The sequence below is a fragment of the Mizuhopecten yessoensis genome, unplaced genomic scaffold (assembly GCF_002113885.1).
Source record: "Mizuhopecten yessoensis strain PY_sf001 unplaced genomic scaffold, ASM211388v2 scaffold2307, whole genome shotgun sequence".
Lineage (NCBI taxonomy): Eukaryota > Metazoa > Mollusca > Bivalvia > Pectinida > Pectinidae > Mizuhopecten > Mizuhopecten yessoensis.
Genome location: NW_018404481.1, coordinates 1,509,585 through 1,531,839, shown reverse-complemented (window position 1 = coordinate 1,531,839; position 22,255 = coordinate 1,509,585). Strand labels below are relative to the sequence as shown.

At 35.4% G+C, this 22,255-nt stretch overlaps 1 protein-coding gene across 4 annotated transcripts; it reads left to right on the top strand.

The window, feature by feature from the left end:
• Positions 1–1,353: 1,353 nt before the first annotated feature.
• Positions 1,354–20,810, top strand: LOC110445443 (fibrinogen-like protein 1). 4 transcript variants are annotated; one of them, XM_021490079.1, is made up of 9 exons: positions 1,354–1,510; positions 2,977–3,027; positions 8,017–8,079; positions 10,318–10,368; positions 11,314–11,352; positions 14,157–14,281; positions 16,395–16,497; positions 17,514–17,690; positions 20,455–20,810. In XM_021490079.1, exons 1-9 carry the CDS (start codon positions 1,438–1,440, stop codon positions 20,691–20,693), a joined length of 921 nt encoding a protein of 306 aa, XP_021345754.1. In that variant the 5' UTR covers positions 1,354–1,437; the 3' UTR covers positions 20,694–20,810. The 4 variants fall into 4 exon arrangements, with proteins under 4 accessions (XP_021345754.1, XP_021345753.1, XP_021345757.1 ...); XM_021490078.1 differs by having other exon boundaries at positions 8,014–8,079; XM_021490082.1 differs by lacking the exon at positions 2,977–3,027.
• The last annotated feature ends 1,445 nt before the right edge of the window (positions 20,811–22,255 follow it).

Genomic DNA, 22,255 nt, shown 5'->3' with positions numbered 1-22,255 from the left:
ATTTTGACTTCCCATGCCTGTCTCTCCATCCTTCTTGAATACATGTGCCCCTGCAAATTGGGGAATGCTATTTTCCTTGCCTTCTGTGCATGGGGAAACAAAGAATAGACCTTGCTGTATCCCATGAAAGGTAAGACAATAATGTGCCCCCCACCCCCCAACTCCCTGAAGATTAAATTTTTGTCTGTATGTCCTGCTTTCGAACGTTTTAAGAAACCAACTTGTATCTGCTGCCCCCATTGCAACATGTTGAATCTATGTATTTTTAAAACACAAACACACAAACATATGACATCATGTCTTCGCGATAGTTATAAATTTCAAAGAAAAAAATTGTGTAGTGACCCACTGATATCAAGGTTAAGGTTGCAATTAGTCAAACAAAATACATAGGCGTGATTTTGTTTGGTGAATGATGATATATAAAAGTGGAATCACACCCCTTCCAGTAACATATCGACAGGTAAGATGGAAGTGTCTGAGCAGATACACCATGACATATTTATTATAACATCAACAAAATATTCTTGGCAAAATATTTTAATCAAAAAGAATATTGAACATAATTTCCCGGGGGCGAGGCCAGACACTAGGGCTAATCCTAATAGCATGCATACGAGTTCGTCTCTCATACCAATCAAGCGCATACTAGGTTATATGCCCCCCTATGTTCATATTTTTAGATGAACACATTTTAAACACTCACTACTGCTATAATTTGCTGAACATATAATCAGAAACTGTTCAGAAGTTTCGTTGAAAACTTGTTGAAGGACAGAGCGATACTACATTACGTCATACATCTACGTTTGTCCTTTTGACTGGATGAAAAGAAATAAAAACCGAGGTTACTAGTGTTGTCATGAGGGCAACAGATTTATTTAAGTCTCTTATTGCTAACGTTTACACCGGAAAAATAAAACGTTACACAGAGTCTTGAAACGGGATCGTGAAAACTCATCAAAAGTGACTGCTTGCAGATAAAAACAGGTTGTTTGACCAGCTGGATGAAATTCAAATAATAATTTCTTTGATAGCGTACGTAAATACATGTCGATTCACAAAACAAATACAGACATCTTGTTTCCATTTTATTGTCAAACAACAATATTATCATATGATGCAGCCTTTGTGATGAAAGTGCCGTGTGTGTGTTAAGCAAAATATGCAAATGTGTTGTCACAGGTTGCTCGTCTAGACGGTTGAATACAAAGGATCACTTCCTGTCGTAGTTTTTAAATGCTTTTCTGAGATCAAATACGTAAATTCAGATTTTTTCCCGATCTTAGTGTGTTGTAGCCGCAACCCGTTATCGTTATTCGAGTAAGGTCTCTGTAAGCCGTATATAAGTAGTTGAGAGCCCAGGATTGAAAACATTTAGCAAGACTTTAAATTGTCATATTTTTGTATCTCGTATGTTGTCTTACAGCTTCGTACATGAAGATGAGGTGCTCTCGCTGGATAAAAAATATTGCCCTTACTTGGTTACTGTGCAACGGACTCGTTGAAGGTAATATCTTGTTTCTTATCTACTGTATTCTTTTTAAATATTCTTGTGGCTTTTGTATTTAGAGAAGGGCATTTTTTAATTGAAACGCAATCATTTGTAGTTACTAGAATATAATGCACAGAGTATATAACAATCTATTTGAATTAATATGGTTTACTCCACGTTGAAAAAAATGACCGGTCTAATTGAAATTAAATTTGATTTTCAAGTTCATATTTTTTAATGTTTTGAAAGAACCAGTGGCAAATTCATAAAACAAACATACTGAGGTTAGCGAGCATTTTACGAAGATAATTTAAATGTAGTTTAAGCATGAATTGCAATACAATCTAAAAGCTCGTCTTGAATAATCATTATGATGAAAATACATTTCTTTAAAACAATCTTGTAAAAATATAACTACATGTTTTCTTTGATAATCAAATATTATTTGATTGTTATTAATTACTTAAAACTATATCTTCATTATTGAAAATGTTATTTCGTTCAATAGATATGTAGAAAGTGTATATGTTGCATCTGTGTAAGCAATACAATGTCTTTGATCACTCCCTCGCTTTGCTAATCGAGTGTTTATTCTGCGCACTCTTATAAAAGGCATAAAGTGAATAAAACATATCCTCTGGCCTCATTGCATCCTTTTTCAATGCATGATCAGAATAGACAAATAATTCGGGACCCCCTACGGAATCGGACTTTTTACACTGTGGTGTCTTCTTTGGGAACACAGCGGGAGCCAAAACAGATATGATGCTTCTGTTGAAGCACTTTGGACTTCTTTTCTTTTGTGCTTTTGTCTTTAATTTCCTTTCCTGTTCGCGGTGTTTGAGACTCCGATAATGATCAGCTGACAAAGAGGACACCGCCTTCATATCAACACCGTTTGAGGCTATACTTTTGGTCAGGAAAAAGCAGAGAACATCGCTTTCATATAATCTTTAGGAGAGAAAACAAAACGTATTCATCATTTATGACTCAAATTAAAGTCAGCTGCGAAAGAGGATAGCGCCTCCATATCAATTCGAGGAGGTAAAACAAAACGTATCCATCGTTTAAAGACTCCAATTACGATTAGGTGAATCACTTCAGCACAATTGTTTACTTAAATGACTGATATATAATATTGATTTTGTATACAAGTACAGGGACAGAATATACCTAATTTATCCCACTGTCTGTCTTGCAAGATGTGAAATCACCAACAGACAGAAACAAAAAATAATACAGTTATGCATTAAAGTTAAAGTAATGATGTTAATCTTAACACTAAAAATAATTCATTTATCTTCACCATGCCAAATCGTGAGTCTCTTGATTGCAATATGCAATATAACTGTTTTCATATTTCAATTAAAAAGCAAAATTGATCTGTTTTTCATTAGCATTGTTCGCGCAATAACGTGTAGAGCATTAAACCATATAAATCAATGTCCATGTTTAATTCATATCTTGTTTTATTTACGAAGCGGAAGTACCGTCTGACATAAAAACAAGATACTTTCACAAAATTACAAAAGGTATGTAGTCGTCAGATTGATTTATTGGTTTGAACAGTGTAGTATTCCATAACTAGTCGTGTCATTTATCCCACAGAGAACATTGAAAATGACACAGCGCTGCCTTGTCAGTTATGATTTGACTATAATGTTGTTGTAATAGCCAATAGAAATGCCATTTATTGTTAAAAATAATAAAAATTCTTTCATGCAATGGTAATTAATATATTTATCGTACCTAATATGTTTACATTCCCCATCACCATACCTTTACCCTACTAATAATTGAATAAAAAAAACACATCAATAAATGTGATTCATTTAGAGAGATCGATCTGCACTATGCGACTGTCAAAACTGACCTAGCGAAACGATATTTTCGACATTACACATATAAACACAGTAGCTTTATCTCATTTATGATGCACTAAAGTTTACTCACAGATTTCCGGACTGAAGATTTAAAAAATAATTTTGATGAGGAATGATCAGTTGCAAAACAGGCCTCGCCTACTAACAAACAAAAAACAAGCTGGTAGTACATGGGACATGATCAAGCCAGCGGCGCCATATTTAATTTGATTTCACATGTAACTCTTTTTCAGTATTCGCTTGCATAGAACAAATAGACGCCCTTGCGTCAAAAGTTCATATGCTTCCGGAACCTGGAGTTTTTCATAGATTGATTTCAACATATATTTAGACGGTGTGTAGGTAAACTTGACATCCGATCAAATTCTATCCGGATTGCTATCAATCCGATATACGCAAAACCTTAAACCTATAGTGTTAGCCCAATGGGCCAAATGTCAAATGCCATTTTATCTAAGATGGAGGATTATGCAGACTTTTGTTTTTATTACTTTTCTATCTTTCATTTGTTGTCCTGTTCGTGGTGTTTCTACGGGCATTTATGCTTAGCACGTTTACATAAACATATGACGAATGCTTATCTATGTTTATGTTACGACATTTCAACAAGATTACATTTGGAGGGGTCATTGAAAGGCATCGCCATCATCACTTTGCAAGTTGGACTTTTTTTTACTTTGTGCTTTATCCAATTTGACACATTTCTAGAATGAAATTTCCAATTCAAATGATGCCTATACAAAAATCAGTACGAAAATCTTTTTACCATCAAACACAATGCCATTAACCTTAATTCTTCCCAAATTACAAACCCATTTCCAAAATACCCCTTTCTCTCTTAAACTAACCCATTACAAAACACCTGCAATATAGTGCTTAATGAATAGGAGTACACTAGTTCATTTACAGTTTTAAGGAGGGACATGTGTTAATAGAAATGGGCACCTGCATTATTTAGTACTGAACAAGTGCATATTACAAGTAAAATTTGTTTTCGGGATCCCTTTTTTAACAAAAAAGGCTGATCTGAATTCACATTACCAGTAATTGAAAATAAAATGTATGGTACATGTAGCTATAGAAATAATGATTGTATTAAATAATGAGAAATTTAAAAGGGAAAGTAATTGACCGCTAGAAAAATAATGATGTATAACTGAGCACTCCCATGAATTTGATTATAGAATGTTAACCCTCGCTATAAGACTGATTATTTCCCCAGGTAGACTTGTAGAACTAAAAACACATTCTAGGTATATCACATTTAGACATTTAGAGATATGAAAAATGTGATAACAAAACTAGACGCCCAAAATAAATGTACATGCATGTTTCAGGTACCCTAACCGATCCTTGTTTTCAATTCCGGCTCTAACAATTTGTTTTCTCACTTTAATGCACATCAATGTCTCGTTCGAATGTGCTGAGGAGTGTAAGCGTCTCTATGCCACCTTTCTACTTCATGGGCAGGTATCAAAATCACATTTGAATCCCATATTATTGTTTTAAAGACCTAAAAATATGAATTAAAAAATTAACACAATTGGTCCGAATAACTATGATTGGTGATTTTTGTAATTTCTTAAAGGGACAATTAAGAGAAGTAAGGTTTTTTTGATCATCTGGAAATCAAGTGGATACTGAATATATATTTATCTCCTAAACGAAAGTTTACGTAGTTGATAATGACAAGACTTGAAGCCAACGTCCAGTGTGGTCAGTTTCATCTTTTGGGAAAGCCGGTAATAAACATAGCTACAACCGAAATAGCGCTAATCCGGGCCTTTCAGCGAGAAGTACAACACTACGCTGTCGACCAATAACACAGTGTCAGTTATGAGTCTGAGTTCACACATAACTCATTCTTGAATTTACACAATACATTGCAAGTAAGAATGACACAAACAGGTTCAATTAGAGCATGCACGCACTGAGAGGGTGCCGCAGGGAGAATTTCAAACCGCAGAAAGGGCGATATCAATAGGTTTAAACGTAAAATAGATCACTCATTTAGAACAATGTTTAAGATGTTGTTGGAAGATTATTTGATTAAAAATAGATGCATACGCTTGTATTGTATTCCATTTAGTTTTGTGTCTTCTGTTAGGGGGGATTGAAGAAAACCGACATTATTTTCCTGTTCAATTTCAATTTGCGATCCATATCTTTTCTTTTTCTCTTCTATTCTCTTTTACTTTTGGCATTATCCCCCATTATTGAAAATTATATTCATATGAACTAAGTTGTTGCGAGGGTTTTAAATCACTGAGGGACAGAAACAAAAATGTATACAGCTATGTGTTATATGTATAGTTTGGATGTTAATCTAACAATAATAATAATAAATTCATCATCACCACGCCAAACCGCGAATCAATAGATTGCAAAACGCGATAAAACTGTTCTCATATTACACTATCATAAATAGCAAAATTTATCTATTTTTCATTACCATGCAGATAGTAATGACTGTATCTAAGTAGGTTTTCCATATTCAACTATTCCCATGTTTAATTCATATTTTTTTTTACGAAGCGGAGGTATCGTCTGAAATAAAAACACAATACGTTTTAGAAAATTACAAGTGGTGTATGGTCGTCAAACTGATGTATTTGTTTGAATAGAATGCCGACATTATATAGTTGCAGACATAATTTTATCATTAATCCCACAGATAACATTAAAAAACGACACAGCGCTGCTTTTTTTTTTTTATTGTGATTTGATCATTTGTCTATAATGTTATTGTAATAACCGCTAGAAATGCCGTTACTTCCTGCTATAGATATAAACCAAATTTCATATGTTTTGACATTTAATAAATACAATAACAATAAAACATATTTATGGCATAGAATAGGCTGAATCCTCATTAGCATATTAATAAACAAAGTCATCCGTTGTTCGCTTAACGTTACCCTACTAATAATTGAATAATAACAATAAATAAATGTGCTCTATTGCAAGAAATTGATCTGCTCTTTCCGACGAAGATAAATTAAAAAAAACGCTAACCTGAAATCGGCATTCGAAGAGTTGATGCATTTTTTTTTAACTTATGTTTATTTCTAACAACTTCAATATATTTTCGCGAAAATACAATAAGTCATTTCAAAATTCACAATATCCTGTGTTGAGATTTGCTGTGTTAAAGTATATTGTGATTGTATTGTCGTATATTCAGCTATTCCATCATCTTGTGTTCATATGTGTACTGTCGAAAATATCGCTTCACTAGGTTGGTTCAACAAGTCCCACTTGATATGATGAGTATGGACAAAAATGGTTAAATTTACAATAATTCAAGACAAAATTATTAGTCTTTCACAATTAAATTAGGCAATATTCCCTTCCGATACGTTAGTCATCAAATTTCTGTTGAATGCAAGAACCTGTATTTATTCGGAATCAATAGCATTTTACTAACTTTCCAATGGTCACTTAAAGTTGGTTTGATTCGGTTTGTTTTGATAGGGTGTTACCTCCGACTACATGTAACAGCTGAGGCCATTTAAGGACGTGTCTCCATGTTTAAAAGTATACGTGTGCACAGAAGTGTGTTTGCGCATCTTTAAATGCAATTTCAGGGGGTACATAATATCATAAAATATTGGGTTAAAATGCAAACGTCAGCAAAACAACGTTTCATTTGCATAATCCGCCATCTTGGTTAAAATGGCGTCCATTTGGCACTAATGGCTTTAATTGTTTGCACATACCGGATAGATAGTAATCCGGATAGAATTTGCCGGGATGTTCAGTTTCCCTACACACCGTCTTAATATAGGTTCAAAGTAGGTTTTCGCAATCAATTAAAAAATCGAGGTTTCTGGAGCATATGAACTTTTGAAGCGAGAGCGAGTATTTGTTTTATGCAAACCAAAAACCACAAAAGAGTTACGTGTGGAATCAAATTAAATGTGGCGCCGCACGCTTGATCATGTTTTCAGCTACAAGCAGCTTGTTGTCTGTTAGAAGGCGCAGCATGTTTTGCTATTTCGTCATTAAGTGATATTTATTCTTTATCAAATATCATACGATATATTTCTGACTGTATTTTATTATGGTGATATCATGATATACAGACACAATTATGTCAGACAGGATGAAGTTGCTTGTGCGAGAAGAAACATGGTACTGATAGATATATACTATTTAACCCACGAGTAGGGATTTGTATTATTTGCAATATTTCGACAAAACAAGGGGGGGATAGGTCTGTATCCCATTCGTTCTGCATGTTAGCGTAAGAAGCGACTTATATGAGCCTCTTGACGAATCGGGGATTTTCTTCTTTGTCGTCTGCTTAGGGACGCTTTTTCCATTGAAACACAGGGGATGTCTTTTTTAAGTGCTCTTTTTCCTGGCACCCCACTTTATCTGACCTTAGGTGTTCCAAGGATCTTTTTTTATATGAAGGTCAACCTTATTAAATACGACTTCATTTGAAGTCACAAAGTCCATCTACCATTATGTTTAAACATCCGTGTCGCTCTTTTTAAGGTTAAAAGCTCAAAAGTGTGTTCCTTCTGATTATCATCAATCAGGTAAGTTTTCGTCTGCTGGGATAAATCTTGTTACAGTTTATCCTGTAGAATATGTTTATACTTACCTAAGAATATTTTCTTACTTTAGCAGGTTCACAGGAAGACCAAGGCAGCACAGAGAAGACAGAAGTACGAAAACGGGATCTCGGTCTTGGTATGTATAGTGCTGCTATCTGAAACTTGCACAAAAGCATGGTGTAATTATTTCTGTACGATCCAATGAACACTTTAAAAAGTATCACCTTTTTATGCATAAGTCTTAAACTGAACTTTGTTTTACTGATAAACCAAAGGAAACAACGATATAACGTATTCCGTCTTTGCGTATTGCAGAGTTATCTTCTCTTGTGAGCAGGTATTGATTGTTAAGTCATTGGGTTGTGTGAGAAAATGACGTTGTTTTCTCAAAAATTGATGACGTTACTCTCGCACACAAATGACGTAACAATCAATACCTGCTCACAAGAGCAGATACCTCTGCAATACGCAAAGACGGAATAGGGAAGCCATGTAGAAACCCTAAAATCGATCTGCTACATCTATTATGATAAACTGGAATTGCACGTGTTTCGTTTCTAACAGACCAAGAAAAACAAATGTTTGATTTGTGATGTGCATGAAATAGGATTGAATAATCACTAAAAATTCTTAGAATTAAATAGTCAACATTTCCTACTCCGCCTATAACTATGCCTGTTGACATATAAAATAAATATAATTCTGTCTAATACTATATTGGATATATTAAAATAAATACACCCCTCTCTAAAACTTAGTGAGATGACGTAAACATAATAATATTCCTCCCTAAAGCTATATTAGATCACATGGAAATAGATAAAATCTTGCTGAACACTATTTCGAAGACATCGAAATAAACCCCTACGAGCTCGGGTAAAGAACATGCCTGTTGTATCACACTGCATACCGTAAAAAGAAACTAATGTGGGCCCCTGCAGAATAGTGGATTTTATTCTGTTTTTTCTACTTTGGGGAAATCAAAGAAACTAAAATTGATCTGCTGCACCTATTGCATCAATTGTGATCTTTATCTTTTTTGTTCTCACTTCCCTGTTCTTTTTCAATTCGGCAGTGGATCACTAGGCACCCATCTTCATATAATCGTGGCTGTTGCAAAGACGTTAAATTATACACAAACAATCAAACAAACAATTATAGAAATAGGCATAGAAATATAAAAATACCCCTGTTCAAAACAATGTTAGATGTTGCGTAGAAATATGTATGCTATCCTTTGTCAGTTTAATAGGACTGTTTAGGTGGGGATATGTGCAGGGTTTCTTGGGATAATTCAGTGAAGAAGCACACTTAAGTCGGCGTCAGATCCACACTATCACAAAGAGGCATACACAACAAACTACCTCCAGCACACAATTGCATTATACAGACGGAGGCACCAAAACCCCAAACCTCAATCTAACAAACATTCCTCCTGACCTTTACAAATGGCTATATTAGGGATATAGTAGGTATGAAGACATGTTATAAAACAATAAAAAAATCCTCGTGTAAAGTGTAATTATTACATTCTTAACGGCGTATCAACACAGAACTTGTTCGTTAGGGGACGATACATATAATGTTAAAGGATACTGAAAGGTAAAAAACCCAGTAAGATATATAAATATGAAATTATTTATTGTTGTATGTGTATCATGATGGAATGAATAGCAAGAATGACAAAATTTCCAAGAAAATAAAAGTTAGATACCGGAAGCGTGAGCTTTCTCTTTTGTGCATCACTTTAGAATGACATGTTAAAAATATATGCACACATCATTTCCATTCTAACACGTTAAATCAAGTCATAAATTTAACTCTAACAGCTAATTAATTTCAGCTGTTTTAGCTTACGTGATAATCGAAAATGGCTGTTACTTTAACACGACGTATTCCAGATGCACTGTTTTGTAATTTGCATAATTGATCTAATTTCCAATATTTCATTTCGCTGTTCCTGATTAATCAGCACTATAACATGAAATGGGCTAAACTCAGTTTATTCTGTGAAGCGCATATGGGGGATGTGTATTTTTCAAACGCAGAATTGGAAGAAAAATAAATATATTAATAAATATATACAAAAAATAAATATTGAAAGATATTTGCTTATGAAACCCTATAATATTACGATAGCTATATGAGCTTCTGCATTGTTAAATGTTCGCGCGATCAGCAGCACTTCTTAATCTTTAAAACGTCAGGACTTTTGCAGTAAAATATCATTCTCTTGAGAAGGATTTTTGGAACGAGCGATAGTTTTCGTGGTGTTCGTTTAGTCGCAAAACCAATGTTGTAGAATGTCATGTATTTTTTTTTTATCTACATCGATGTTGTTTTCCTTTTACTCGTGACGCTCCTCTGGTTGCAGGTGTCTTTCCTCGAGGTGACTGCCTGTTTCGTCACTCAACATCTGTGTTAGGTAAAATAATTTTGCTTTTTACGGTTCCCCTACCAAAAACCCCACTCAAAAGTACTACCCAAATAGCGTGATTAAAATGCCTTGTTATCTTGCAACGACCTTTTACCAACCTACCAACGAGGCAATTTACATAATTCCTCCTTAAAACCCTTTGCAAACATCATTTAATGAAAGAAAAAATATTATTATACAAAATACCAAAGACACCCTCACTCCCTTAGATGGACTATAAGGCAATATAATAGAACATTAAATTGAAAGCGATACTGTATTCAAATTACAGATGCATTTATAGGAAACGTGCATTCTTTTTCTAACCAATTAATCCCTTACCAACCAATCTGTTCCGTTACCCTTAATCATAAACCAACTGACAATTCATAGCATAATCGTGGAGGGTCTACTACACACAGGTATCTCGCCAGAGGTTCGAAAACTAACTGGACTCTTCTCCAATGTTAGAGTTTGCCACTTTGCTTGCAAGTAGATATTTGTTCTCTATGTATTCTGTAAATTTTGCCGAAGGCAACTTACGCTTCCTAAAAAGAAATAAGTCATTTGGATCCAGTCACCCCATCATACCGGTCAGTGGTATTTACACAGGTCCAAGTAAAGCAATACCTGTGACTCTTCTTGAGTTTCTTGTCCGGGTCATGGTCCAGCCTTTCATAACTTCAATCCAGACACGTTCCCCGAAGTCTCTCTATAAGTACTAATTGACCCAGGAGATCCCTCTGTCGAAAATAAGCCTATTAAAAATACAAATTATAAACAATCAAGTAATTAAACAACACAATGTAAAGTCAGTTTTAATAGTTTTTTAATGCTGATTTGTTTAACTGTCCCATAAATTTTGTGTACTCTAGTCAGCTGAAGATGTTTGACTTATGATCTCTCAAATGATGTTTCATCTAGTTAATTAACTTTGCTATGTCGTTACCACAGGACTGTTTGCCAGATTGCTATGTTCCGACGAAGGGAAAGGTAAATATACAAAAGATATAAGTGAAAAACCTGCAACATATTGAAAACTTATCTTATATATTCCGAAAGGAAATTTAGAAGTTCAACACAATTGTCAAATGAAAGAGATATGCTGTGAAAATAAACATCGAGAGGGCTCATACAGAGGCATGTAAATAGAGGTGAAAAAGGAAGGATGAGATGCTGTGTATTTAACGAAATGACTAAGATGCGGGCGATTGGGTGGGGGTATAGGTGGTGAATGAGGGAATTTCTGCTATTCTGACTTCCTCTGGAACGCGGCAGTTTCGATAAACGTGTTTTAGACAGTTAAATAAGATGAGTTTCAGGTGACTTTGAAGCTCTATTTCTATAATATTGTAACCATTTGTCTTATCTTAAAAACCATTTACATGTAAATTATTTCAAAGAACTCGGTAGCATATTGTTGCGATGGACCAATGCTGTCTTGCTTTGTCTTTGTTCAATCAATAAGATTTTCTATCTGACGTTTCGATAACTAGTACGGTATGTACACTGTCACCTTCATCAGACAAATGACCAGTGAAGCGTATCCACACAAAGGTGTAAAATGTGTACGAGTTGTCTACAAAATCGATGTCGATTCGGCTACGCTGTAAGCGTATGTACAATAGTTGTTAAATATGTACCGAAATGACATTTCGCAATATCTTAGTACACACTAAGGATAACACAAACAAAGAAAACGTCACAGAATGCGTATACAAAATCGGATGCAAAAAACTGCGATGCATCGTATATTGGAAAGACCGGAAGACAATTTGGGGACCGCATTGGTGAACACCGGAAGGATAAGGAAACCCAAGAAAGTAGGAAATTCACCAGATCTGAAAGGAAGCAGTCGGAGTCCCAGATAAAATAAATCCGAAATCACAGACCATGCCCATGAAATGTTAAAAAATAATGTGATTGACTGCAAAGACAACTGCAAAGTTTTGGACAGAGAGAGCAATCTGTTCAAGCAGCAGATAAAGGAAACCATATGGATACGCCGCAGTTATTAATCGAGATGAGGGGGCTTATAGATTCTCGCATATCTATGACCAAGTATTAAACAAAGCGTAGCTGAAGCGAGTCATTTCGGTACATATTAACGACTATTGTACATACGCTCACAGCGTAGCCGAATCGACATCGATTTTGCGGACAGCTCGTACACATTTTACAACTTTGTGTGCATACGCTTCATTAGTCATTTTTCTGATGAATGTGACAGTGTACATACCGTACTAGTCATCAGAACGTCACATAGAAAATCTTGTTGGTTGTGTAAAAATAACTATTCATAATCCATACTTACCAGCCTGATTTTTGTTTAGAAATGAGCTATACGTGTTTAACTATTGTTTGAATTATAACTTAAGGCAAAGATTTCAACAAAACGATGAAATGAAAGTAGTGATTCCTCATGTAAAACTTGTGAATATTTTTGTCGTCTTCTGCAACAGTGCATTGAGTACCATACTCTGTACCTAATTATGTCGTCGTCGCCGTCGTCTAAATAAAGTTATAAAGGTTTTGTTGTGTCAGATATCATAATGTGCCATTACTTGATTGTTTACTGTCTATCGCATTATTGTGTGTCAGAGTCTCGAGTTCTGTACCTATGATTATCAGCAATGTCGAGACCTGTTATGTACACGTCTGCTTTTCCCTCGTCATGCACTCGTGCACAAAACGCTGAACGTATGCTGTCACATGCAGACGATTCCTGTAGGTGTTAACTTATGGGTTTTATTGAACTATGCTGTGGACTCCGGATATTGTATCGATCTGTGTCGGTTTCTTCCGACTCGTTCTCGATGTCGTCCAACACGGGCATCTGGCTTATGCTTATGCAGGGAGTTTCTTTAGTGGAGGAAAATGAAGATACCAAAGTTGCAATCCTTTCTCAATTCCCTACACTTTCTTTTTGGATGTGTCTCTTTAGAAACTCGTCTTCATTGGCTGTTTCGAAAATGTTAAACAGCATGCAAACAATTATTCCTGCTCAATCGCAAACATTTGGGTAAATTCTTTAAAATGTCACTTTTGCTGATGACTAGAACTGCCATATTTTGTGATAGAAGATCGACTGGTTTGAAATATGTTTAACCATTCAATGTTGGTCGTAAGCTTCATGATCTCTCTGACACTGTTAACATTAATGACCTCAGTTTCTTTTTTATTTCAACAATCAGAGAACGATCTTAATTGCTATCTGTCCAAATCACAATTCGCGCGCACTTGATGTGTGTTGATGATTGATGAGACAAAGTAGTCTCGCTCATATGACTGCAACCATGTACTCAAGGTTTGATACTGGCATGAGAAACGTTGTTCTGAGACACTATTCCGTCTTTGCGTATTGCTGAGTTATCTTCTCTTGGGAACAGGTATTGATTGTTACGTCACTTGTTTGTGAGAATAACGTCATCAATGTTTGAGAAAACGACGTAATTTTCTCACACAAACCAATGACGTAACAATCAATCTCTGCTCCCAAGAGAAGATAACTCTGCAATAGGCAAAGACGGAATAAGAACATTCATAGAATACAGTAATAGTCATGTTTAGTTTTATAATGTCTAAACACTTTCGAATCAACGTGATCCTGTTAAGAATAGGACTTGATAAGCATTTTCAGCTTAATTAGTATCATAACGTAGTATGTTCGTTAACACTAATTGTATATTAGGAAGCACCGTTCAAGTTGAATACACTTTATTGTGTGTACAATTTCATACACAGCGTTAGCAGAATTTAAATGTGTCAATCATATAAATTTGGTATTTCACACCAAGGAGACTGTGAAGAGGTACTGAAGAGTCCAGTGGAGACTTACAAACCGAATGGAGTATATGACCTTCGTCCGGACTCAAATGCAGCCCTGTTTGCCCTTTGTGACATGGATGAAGGTGGTTGGACCGTAAGTGAAATTGGACNACGTGGATAATTAGATAGGAAGTAGAATAGCCAATAAAATCATTTTTCTTAATTTCACTTTTTTTTTCATAATGAAAACTTTAAATTAAAAGAAAATGAAAGAAAACGCGTACATTCAATATTTATGTTGATACAAAGGTGAGAGAACTGAGCCTTAATGCATGACTCTCGTCGCAGGCGAAAACAATAACTTAGATGTATGTGATGTAGAGGATCCCCTAACCACATAATCCTGTTACTATGCCATGGAAACAACTTTTCCGGCAAGACTCTATAGCTTTAAGAAATCTTATCTGAAAAAGGAAACCTTACTTTTCGGAACTTAAATGAACAGATGATGAAGATGAGATGAATAAAATAGAGTCGATAAGGAGGGTGGTGAGTGTGAACGTGCTGCGGTGCCAGTCCAGGGTTTGATCCCTGGACCTCCATTTATGATACGGTCGCTCTAACCAACTCAGCTACCTTGTCTAGGTTGGTACTCTGGTCCAGTTGCAGTAGAATTATATTCAAAATGACATTAAGGGAAGGTTACTTCATGTACGAAACACTACATCGGAATTCCCTAGTGTTATGTCTCCAGTGGGAGAGGGATCCCTAATGTTTCAGCAGTCTTCAGTAAAATTGTCGATTAAGGCTGTGTTTGGTTTGGTTTTGTTTAACGTCCCATTAACACCTAAGGTCATTTAAGGTCGTGCCCCCCTGTGTGTTTTGTATGCGTGTATGTGTGTATGTGTGCCGGAGACAGGGTATGTTGGTGTATATATATGCATCCTTGTGATAGCGCGGATCTGATGCCGACTTTATAGTGCTAAATCACTGAAATGCCATGCCAAAGGCACCCAGCACAGTATTCTGCAAGGTCACATTATACTTACAACGGGTAAACCAGTTGTTGCCATTACCCCTAAATGCTGAACGTTAAGAAGGGAATAACAACTACCATCTTTACGGACTTTTGGTATATCCCGGTCTGGGGACAAAATCCATTGTCTTCCCACCTATGCGAATGCTCAACAGTAAAGCCATATGTGAGGTATTTCCAAGCAAGGCGCTTAGGAAATAAAAGGTAAATAGAAGTAGAAAGAAAGATAAAGATCCCAAACGTTGCAATGGGTGCAGCAGATTAAGGCTGTGTAATTCACTGATGAACGCTTTAGAAGGGTGATATTGGTTAAGTAGACATTTGTACGGGTGGTTCATTACTTATTAATGTCAATGTAAAAAACATAAAAGGACCTTTTGAACAAGATCCCGTGACAACTATCATCAATACGAAACAAACATTTAACAGTCTCTCAACTAAGTACTACTCAAGGGTAACTTTCGACGCCCTCCTGGTTGCCTTCTTCAGCCCTTACTGAGATCAGTAGGGGAACCTTTTATTTGTTGTCGGTTAATTCGTTTGAGTTTCTTTTACTGCTGGAGTCCTAAGCGATATAAGGTTGATGTCCACGGATGTTCTATTAAAAGCTACACAAGTCATTTAAAGACATGCCTCCATGTGTGTAGTGTATGTGCAGAAGACACGGTATGTTGGTGTGCTTGCGTCCTTGTGATAGCACGGCTTTATAGTGCTATTTCACTATACCATGCCGAAGGCACCCAGCACAGCATTCCGCCCGATCACATTATACTGACAACGGGTGAACCAGTTATTGCCATGGACATGCAAATCACGTTTTGGTGTAATCATACACTTATATAAGATGACACGCATTTTATCTATGTCCTCATTGGCTGAAATAGTGAAATCGATTCGGTGTTACTAATTTTAGAAACAGCGAATCAATATTCACTTTTTTGTCTACATTTCAATTGCAACCTCACAATGCTCTCTGCCAATTGACTTTCCTCCATACACTTTTCATACGTTCCAGCTTGTTTAATGATTAAAACAATTGAGAACTTTTATTTTGGTGAAAATGTGGCTATATAGACCTTAAAAAGCTATATTGTGATCGACTTCGTCTCGGTTAATGTCGCTTTCTAAGGTTCATATAACCATATATTCACCTCAACAAAAGTCCATAATTGTCAAATAGCACACAATGATAACCTTTATTTCCTAATGACTTTTCTACACTTCATTATAGATAATACAGCAAAGAGTAAACGGCAAAACGGACTTTAGTTCCGATTGGGAAGACTACAAACTAGGCTTCGGTGAAATGAATGAGAATGAAGACTTCTGGCTAGGCAAGTATACCCGTATAACACGTCTGAGATGTTAACCTGCTATAAATTACTCTTTTATTGTGGATACTTATTTCTATTTTTTCTTGTAGAGACAATGAAAAAAGACAAACATAATATCCTTTGTATGATGCGTCTTGTTGAACAACTAACCAACCAGAAGTAGTATTTTTTCTAGTATTCTATCAAACTTTCCTAATGTTGTCTTCATCCCATGTGTAACGTTTTACCAAAAAGTTGCTTAGAGTTGTTCAGAGTTTCCACAAACTGTGAAATGGCTAATTTTCGTGGTGTTTTAAATTTCGTTGATTTCGTGGGTAATCTCCATCCACAAATTCATAGTTCCACGAAGTATTTACAATTTGGAATGGGTGCTCGTAATCCGAGCATTCGTGTACCTACGAAATGGTGTTTTGTCGGGAAATTTAGGCGCCACGAAAATATCTGATTTCACAGTGTACTGTTCTGCCATGGTTTTTTTTTCTTTTTTTTTTTTATATACATTATGAATATAAACTGGACAACTATCTGATGTCAATAAAACAATATAAATCATAAGACAATGATACAGACACTTAGATATTATGCCATTAACGTTTTATTGACGACAGACTAGTAAGATACTGCAAGATAAGCGGTGTTACTGCAAACTCTGTCCTATCAAGGGAGGTATATATTTTCCCCATTATTTTGTTTCGAAATCGTTCTTGAAATCGTACATTTTACAAGGGATATGCACTTATATAGCTGTCGTTTCGGGTTTAAGTTGCACGGCAATAGAAATAACAGTGTAATGTTGTATTTTGTGGAATATTATTTTGGCATTAAGCGAATGTTTGCATGGTACACACAGTATTAGGTAAATACTGTATAGCGCAAACAATGATCCTGGTTATTCCTTCAACAAATTCTATGAAAAATGTCAAAAATGTAAGAATTCAGTATGTTTAGACAATATAGACCAAGAGAAAGAATCCTAAGTACCCAAGGGCATTGTAGTTGAAATATATCATCTGTAGGTAACGAGAATATCTGGCGACTGACCAATGCAGTGACCACACGTGAACCATACACTCTCCGTATAGAGCTGACGAGTGTTGGGAAAGAGAAGAGGTTCGCGGAGTACAGCTACTTCCGGATCGAGAACGAGGCTAACAAATACAGACTCAATATAAGCAACTACAGTGGCAATGCTGGTATGTTTCATTTTAAATAAGGTATCCTTGATTTATTTCAGCCATCTCACTTATATGACGACATCAATTGGATTTAAAATAAACAAAAAAAGGTTTCCCGTGCTTGCTTAAAAGAGAATAGTATCCTGCTGCAAGTAAAAGGCGAGTAATGTGGTGCCCACGGTAGAATCGTCTATGTATTATGCAACGGAGACAATGAATAGACCAAACATGATCTGCTGCCAATTTTTCGTTTTGTACATACTCTATCTTTTTGGCGATATCTTCCTAGGCACCGTCTTCCTGAGATGTTGCTAAAACGTTAATTTCGCACACAAAACCGGTAATAATTTGTTCATCTTTAAAAAACATAACTCAAGATTTTCTCTGTACCAAGAATAAAACAAATAATGTTAAATATTTACTGTTTCTTAATCAAACGTTTCCCTTACTTTTCGGCGTTATCTCCCTGTGCGCATGTCTATTACTTTTGCTGTTGCGAGGACGAAAATCCCTAAACAAACAAATTATTGTTTAAACGTCTAAGAATCTACGATTGAATTTGCAAACGTTTAATTGCAAAAAGTATCGATTAATATATCATATCATGCAAATTATGATATGTATTAATCTTTATTATTAATAAAAAATATCCATTAGTACTCTCATTTTACGAAACTACGGCAATATCGCTATAACAGTGACGTAAACACTTCTGTAATGTTTACCGAGCATATTTTCAAGCACAATCATTATATCTATTACCATTATACTTTACAGTTCTAATTGTATATTAAATTGATATATGTATGTTCCAGCGAATGACTTAGTAGCTACCATAGCTACAGTAATTAAGCTATAAATAATTCAACGGTTTCAAATGAGTGCTGTCAAAAAGCAATATGCTGACTTTGTTATGGTCAATTAGGTGACTTTCCATATCAAATGTGATGGATGAGTTCATATAATTACATACCTGTCGTCAAACCTCTTTGTATTCTTACAGACATCTTTATGAACAATTCATCTATACTGCACTTTATGAATATCAATTACAATACATACCTATCTACGTAAGACTAAAGGCAGATGTCAGTTAATATTGATGTCCGTACCTTTACCGGTCTGTGACAAAAAGACAAAAACAGTAATTATAACTAAATGTGGTTAACAAAACATTATCGTACTTGTTCTGATGCAAATGAGGACATAACATACATAATTCAAGAACTTATTGTAGTATTTCTGAATAAAGGGCACAGCTAAAACTTACAAATTTGATATGCTAATCGTACGAACGAGCTTCATGAAAAAAAACCTTAGACTAGAGCGGTAACGTTTATTCGAAATCCCCCCTTTTTGCCCCTCTCTTTAGATCCACTTTATGTATCTTTTTACCAGTACCTAAATGTTTTATTTCCACATAAAGTTTACTAACTCAGATCAATATACATGCCCAGGAGATACATATTGGGAAAATTTAAGTCGTATAAATTTCTGAATGCGAAATAAGACATTGCCTGTGAAATTCAATATATATATATATTACAGGTATGTCAACTCCAAATGATACCTAGGTTATGGGTTTAGTCCTGACCGAGACGAGTTAAATTCCTTTAAAATGGTAGCGATAAGGACTGGTTTATCAGTTCAATGTGACCAGGTTGAATACATTGATTGGTGACTGCAGCATATGTTACTTAAGTGAGTTAGCGCTCTAATGTCATCATCAAATCCGCGCTATTGCATGGTTGCAAATACATCTTCAGTACACACGCATGTATTACATTCATGGATGCAAGTCCTTAAATTACCTTAGCTTTCACTGTAATAGGACCCAGTAAACCCAATAAAACCAAACCAAATTCACTATTAGTTCTCATTCTGGCTTTGCAAAGTTGTATTGAAGTGGTAGGTATACGTATCCTTTTTGGAATACTATCTTACATTCGTACGTCCCAATGAGTTGTAACGAAACCGGCATGAGGATTCCACAACACAAAATCCAATATTAAATTATATCTACATGTTTATTTACATGTTTATTTACAGTTTGAACATTTTATTACAATATTCCCTTCATTTGAACAACACATGGGATGATCATTTAATGAACTATCCACTTTGTAAGTCTTAACAGAGTGCACTGTCACCAACTTTGCGATATTGTGAAATCAAACTGGTTTTTAATTACCTTGCTCCCAACCCGAACAGTTTCGAATCGTACTGAATAAGAATAACTATACGAAAAACAATTAGCAGATGAGTTAGTAAAAGGTTTGGTTAATATGATTAAGCGTCCTATTACTACCTAAGGTGATGCAAGGTAGGGGTATGAAGGTGTAGTTACCTCCTTGCGGTGGTATCATAGAGGTGGGTAGATTGTCCTTAGTCTGGTCCCTCAGTCTGGTGTGGTTGTATCCACCAATCTTAGCTCCCGAGTTCAGTTAAAACGCAAGAACTCCGATAGACAGCAGGCTACTCTCACAAGACAAGCAAATCAGTAAAGGAAAATAAATTCAAGGTTAAACAACAGTTCATAATTATTTTAAATTAATTAAATTGAATTATTAAAAGACTATATTTATAGTTGAAAAATATCCATATATCGCGTAAAAGGAAAATTCAACAAGAACTGAAGTAAATGTGAAAATCTGTATTTCATTTCAAATCGACAATAAAAAGAATTGAGTTTTTTTATCCGAAACGGCGACTGTCCTCAGAAGATTTGCTTTTTTCTTTTTTTCTTTTCTCAAATTCATATCATTCCCTTTTCCCACGCTAGGTGACGCTATGCATACGTACAACGGGATGGATTTCAGCACAAACTACGACCACGGCTTGTTCGATAGCTGCAGCGCCTCCTATCGCTCAGGTGGTTGGTGGTTCAACCAATATTGCCATGCCAACCTGAATGGTGTTTATAAACCCGGAACCGGATATAATGGTATTGTCTGGGATACATGGCCGGAAGCAATGGACACAATCTCGGAGGTTCGAATGATGATTCGACGAAAAGATTAAACTTTGGACGTAATCTTGTGTCGTTTGGTGTTTAATTTATCCACAAGCAGCGTTAAGTTTCGACTTGGTTTCCGGAATAAAAATTCCGCTAATAAATGATAGGAAAGGATGATGCAATATGGGACAAGTGGGTTTTCGTTTTGTTTGTCATACACTATCTATTCATCACGTCTTCACAAGTGGTATAGATGTTTTCACAAGTGATACAGAGAAAACCAAAGCGTCTACAGAAAAGGACAAATTCTAAACTCTTTACACAAATACAACTACATAAACTGAGACATATCGACACCCACCTCCCCTAATAAAACATAAAAAAAACACGTGATCTTGAAAGTTACTCATTTATTGCACCACATGTGGCGCACTACTTTCTGTTTCCTGTCACATCTAGGAAAGTAAGTCAGTCGCCGACGATCTTAAGTCACATTAAGCACACATTGACATTTCCTTGTCATATATCGGGTCATGGTGCCAACTGCATGTTTAATAATCTTGGATATGCTCAATGTTGAAAATATATAACAGATACAGGCTACAATTTTGCTTTCATATGAGGAAATAGAACAGCAATGTTTTTCCAACACAAAAGAAAACAAATTTAATATGCTTAAAGACAGTTGCAGTAACCAAAATGACCTGTCTCCAAAAATGAAAGCTTTCTGCATATTAAGTGTCATCAGTAACACTTTTAAAGCACATAATCTGTGAAATCAGATATTTGTGTGGGGTCCAATTTTCATGGTTTCCCGACTAAACACGTTTTCGTTGGTACATAAATTCGTGTATTACGAATATCCAATCAAACGGAGAATTGCTTTTTATTACTTCGTGGACCTATGAATTCGTGGATGAAGATTACCCACGAAATAAAAGAAATGAAAAAACCCACAAAAAATAATGATTTCACAGTATTTACAGATATTTAAGAACCAGAAGAAGGAGGTTGACGACACAACTTGTACGTCAGCATACATTTAAGGATTTCATAAACCCAGTATCATAGAGTATCATAGCTAAGACAATGGTTATCAAAAACGAAAAAACATCTGTGCATATCTTAAATCCCCTGAAAATGTGTATGTGTTTTAAGTACCGTTTTTGATAGGATTTGGATGATGATGCAATAACCTGCCTAAAATTATTTTCGTTGGAGATTTAAGTCTATTCATTTCATGAATGGAAAAGATTTAACGAAATTCTAGTTATCACTTCAAAAGTAAAAAAAAAATCCCATATATGATTTTGTTGAAAATTGATTCTTTAAAGCAATTCTTCCACGCATTGATGACTTCCGGAAGTTACGATTTTTTAATGAAGTAATGAAATTAAAGCACAGTCAAGAAACCTATTTACAGTATAAATGCCATTTTGAGTTTGTACACCAAGCAAAATACCTCAAAAGTATGTATATCGCAGCAAATAACCGTATATATTACCAATATGTTGATGGCGGTATTCACTGTCACAGGCTCCTCTGGAAACATAAAAACTATTTTCTTAAACAACACCGGAAGGAAAATACACATGCTTGTTTTAGTAAGATCGAGTTTAATGGCATT